Source organism: Myotis lucifugus, unplaced genomic scaffold, assembly GCF_000147115.1.
Source record: "Myotis lucifugus unplaced genomic scaffold, Myoluc2.0 scaffold_969, whole genome shotgun sequence".
NCBI lineage: Eukaryota > Metazoa > Chordata > Mammalia > Chiroptera > Vespertilionidae > Myotis > Myotis lucifugus.
Window position 1 is genome coordinate 116,337 of NW_005872017.1, and position 3,103 is coordinate 119,439.

A 3,103-nucleotide genomic window follows, 5' to 3' on the forward strand; every position below is an offset into this window, starting at 1 on the left:
TTGTGAACAATGACAGAGACTTAGACATATTATATCGGGCTGGGCTCTGTCAAGAAGGGAGAATGAGCCCTGGCTGGTTTGGCTCAGTGGATGGAGCATCGGCCTGCGGATTGAAAGGTCCCGGGTTCGATTCCAGTCAAAGGGCACATGCCTGGGTTGCGGGCTCTATCCCCAGTGGGGGGCTTGCAGGAGGCAGCCAATGGATGAGTCTCTCTTATTGATGTTTCCGTCTCTCTCTCCCTCTCCCTTCCTCTCTGAAAACAGTGGGAAAAAAAAAATATTTTTTTAATATATATTTTATTGATTTTTACAGAGAGGAAGGGAGAGGGATAGAGAGCTAGAGACATCGATGAGAGAGAAACATCATTCAGCTGCCTCCTGCACACCCCCCACTGGGGATGTGCCCGCAACTGAGGTACATGCCCTTGACCGGAATCAAACCTGGGACCCTTCAGTCCGCAGGCCGACGCTCTAGCCACTGAGCCAAACTGTTTAGGGCCAGTGAAAATATATTAAAAAAAAAAAAAAAAAAGAATGGAGAATGAACAGGTTCACATCTAACACAATGACTTTTATATCAGGAGAGGGGACATTATACTCTCTTGTCTGGGGCAAGAGAAAGATGTGAGGTTGTACCATGTCCATATCTGTATTTATTCTGAACAGTTAAGCAGCTTATCAATAAAAAGCCACTGACAGAGCACTACTGGACTGACACGGGGGAGCTGTCCTCACCCACTGACACCAGGTGGCTGTAGGTCTCCAACATCACGTCCCTGTACAGGTCCTTCTGCTCAGGGTCCAGGAGCTGCCACTCCTCCCAGGTGAAGTCCACGGCCACATCGTGAAATGTCAGGGATTCCCGTAACACCTCCATGCTGTGTAACGGTGTGACGTCCTGTACATGACCTGGGAGAAATGTTAGTTTTTCTGCTCATTTTCACCTTACAGACTGCACCTATATAGCGAGTGGAGTTTTATTTTAATATACAGTTGAAGAACCACATGGCTAGTAAAATACTATTTGTAATTGTACATCCATGCATTCTCCCAATTAGATGTTTCTATAATGTGAAAGTTAAATGTGCTTGTTAACCTAGAAACACGTTTCATATATTCAAATATTTGAGAGAGAAAATATATATATATATATATATATATATATATATATATATGTGTGTGTGTGTGTGTGTGTGTGTGTGTATATGTGTGTATATGTGTGTGTGTGTGTGTACTTTTCAGATTAACGGAGGTGGTTTTATAGGCCTCTTCAAATCCACTACAGAAGAAAGTAAAGGCAAAAAAACAAATCCAGTCACCTGAGCCTGGAGCATTTTATTCTGTTCTCTGAATAGAGCTGGCAACAGGGAGGCTCTGTCTTGGTGTCTTTGGGGTCTGCTCTGTGTTTCTGTACAGAAATCCGTCTGCAGTCAGGGGTGTCACAGAAATGCTGATACTCACCCTGCAGCCTCCTCCTGCTTCACATGATTCAATTGTTCCTGGTGCCGTCATAGATACATCCAAACTTGTAAAGGATTTTTATGAGTTTATTTGAGCCAAAGTGACGACAAGTGCCTGGAAGCAAAATAACAATGAATTAAGAAAAGGCTTTAGAGAATGGCAGTTTTACACCTAATTTATACATTAGAATCAAAGAAACGCAAGAAGGTTACATGAAATCCATGGGTGACACATTAGGGGTGAGGGAAAAAGCTAAGCAGAGAAATCTCTGGGATTGGATTAAAAGTAAAAGGAACAGACACCTACCTCTGCATATGTGGAAATAGGATAATTAACACTTAGGAATTAACATGACAGCAATAACATTGAGGGACTCTGTGATCTCTTGCTCTGGTGGGAGATTGTGCCCTGAGGAATCTGGAAAAAAAAAAAAAGAAATTACCCCAACATTTCAAAGTCATGTCATCCCGGATGTAAGAAGACAATCGACAGGCTTGGTTAAGTTAAAGAATGACCTTTTTTAAAATATATATTCTTTAAAATTAATTTTAGAGAGGAAGGGAGAAGGAGAGGGACAGAGACGTCAATGATGAGAGAAAAATCACTGATTGGCCGCCTTCTGCACGCCACCTACTGGGGATCGAGCCAGCAACCTGGGCATGTGCCCCTGACCGACCGGAATCAAACCCAGAACCCTCAGTCTGCAGGCTGATGCTCTATCCACTGAGCCAAACAGACTAGGGCAGGGATGGCAAACCTATGACACGTGTGTCAGAGGTGACACACAAACTCATTTTTTTGGTTGATTTTTCTTTGTTATATGGCATTTAAATATATAAAATAAATATCAAAAATATAAATCTTTGTTTTACTATGGTTGCAAATATCAAAAAATCTCTATATATGTGACACGGCACCAGAGTTAGGTTAGGGTTTTTCAAAATGCTGACACGCCAAGCTCAAAAGGTTCGCCATCACTGGACTAGGGCTAAAGAATGACCTTTAGTGAAGATACCAGTCTAGGACATGACTACTGCCTAGACTCGCTTTTCAGTTAGAAGGAATTCATTTCATACCATCCAAGGTGTTGTTTCGGCCTCTGAGTTTGTAAGGCTCTCCATACAGGCCCCTCTGAGTTTGCTAGGTTTGGTATGTGGTCCCCTTTAGGTCCACAATGGGGAGTTACAACCTGTGGTAAGTTGAGGAGAAAAGTCAAAGAGGGGTACATTTCCTCTGGGACCTGTTGCTGACAATGCCCACAGTATCGCTGGTATCCCTTTTTTGGTTTCCTGGAAATATTTACTCTTCAGGCCAATAAATCCTTAGGTTCTTAATGTGGTGAAGGTGTTCCTTAATTCTCTGGAGTTTTGTGGGGTGACTGTGAAAAAAAGATGAGGGAAATGACACTATAGGGGTAGAATAATTTTTCTCCTTCTTTTCTAGGTTCTTTACAGCGGTTCTCAACCTCTGGGTCGCGACCACCGGAAAACACATATAGCATATCAGATATTTACATTACGATTCATAACAGTAGCAAAATTACAGTTATGAAGAAGCAATGAAAATAATTTAATGTTTGGGGGTCACCACAACATGAGGAACTGTATTAAAGGGTCGCAGCATTAGGAAGGTTGAGAACCAC

General features: G+C 42.3%; 1 protein-coding gene across 1 annotated transcript in view; it reads right to left on the bottom strand.

Annotated features, from left to right (window-relative positions):
* LOC102435312 (zinc finger protein 615-like) overlaps positions 1-2,882 on the bottom strand; it is a 9,526-nt gene extending 6,644 nt beyond the window's left edge. The window contains 4 exon segments of the mRNA XM_014448960.2: positions 736-898; positions 1,462-1,575; positions 1,768-1,878; positions 2,538-2,882. Of these exon segments, the coding sequence (XP_014304446.1) occupies positions 736-898; positions 1,462-1,512 (214 nt within the window). The 5' untranslated portion in view covers positions 1,513-1,575; positions 1,768-1,878; positions 2,538-2,882.
* Between the last annotated feature and the right edge of the window lie 221 nt (positions 2,883-3,103).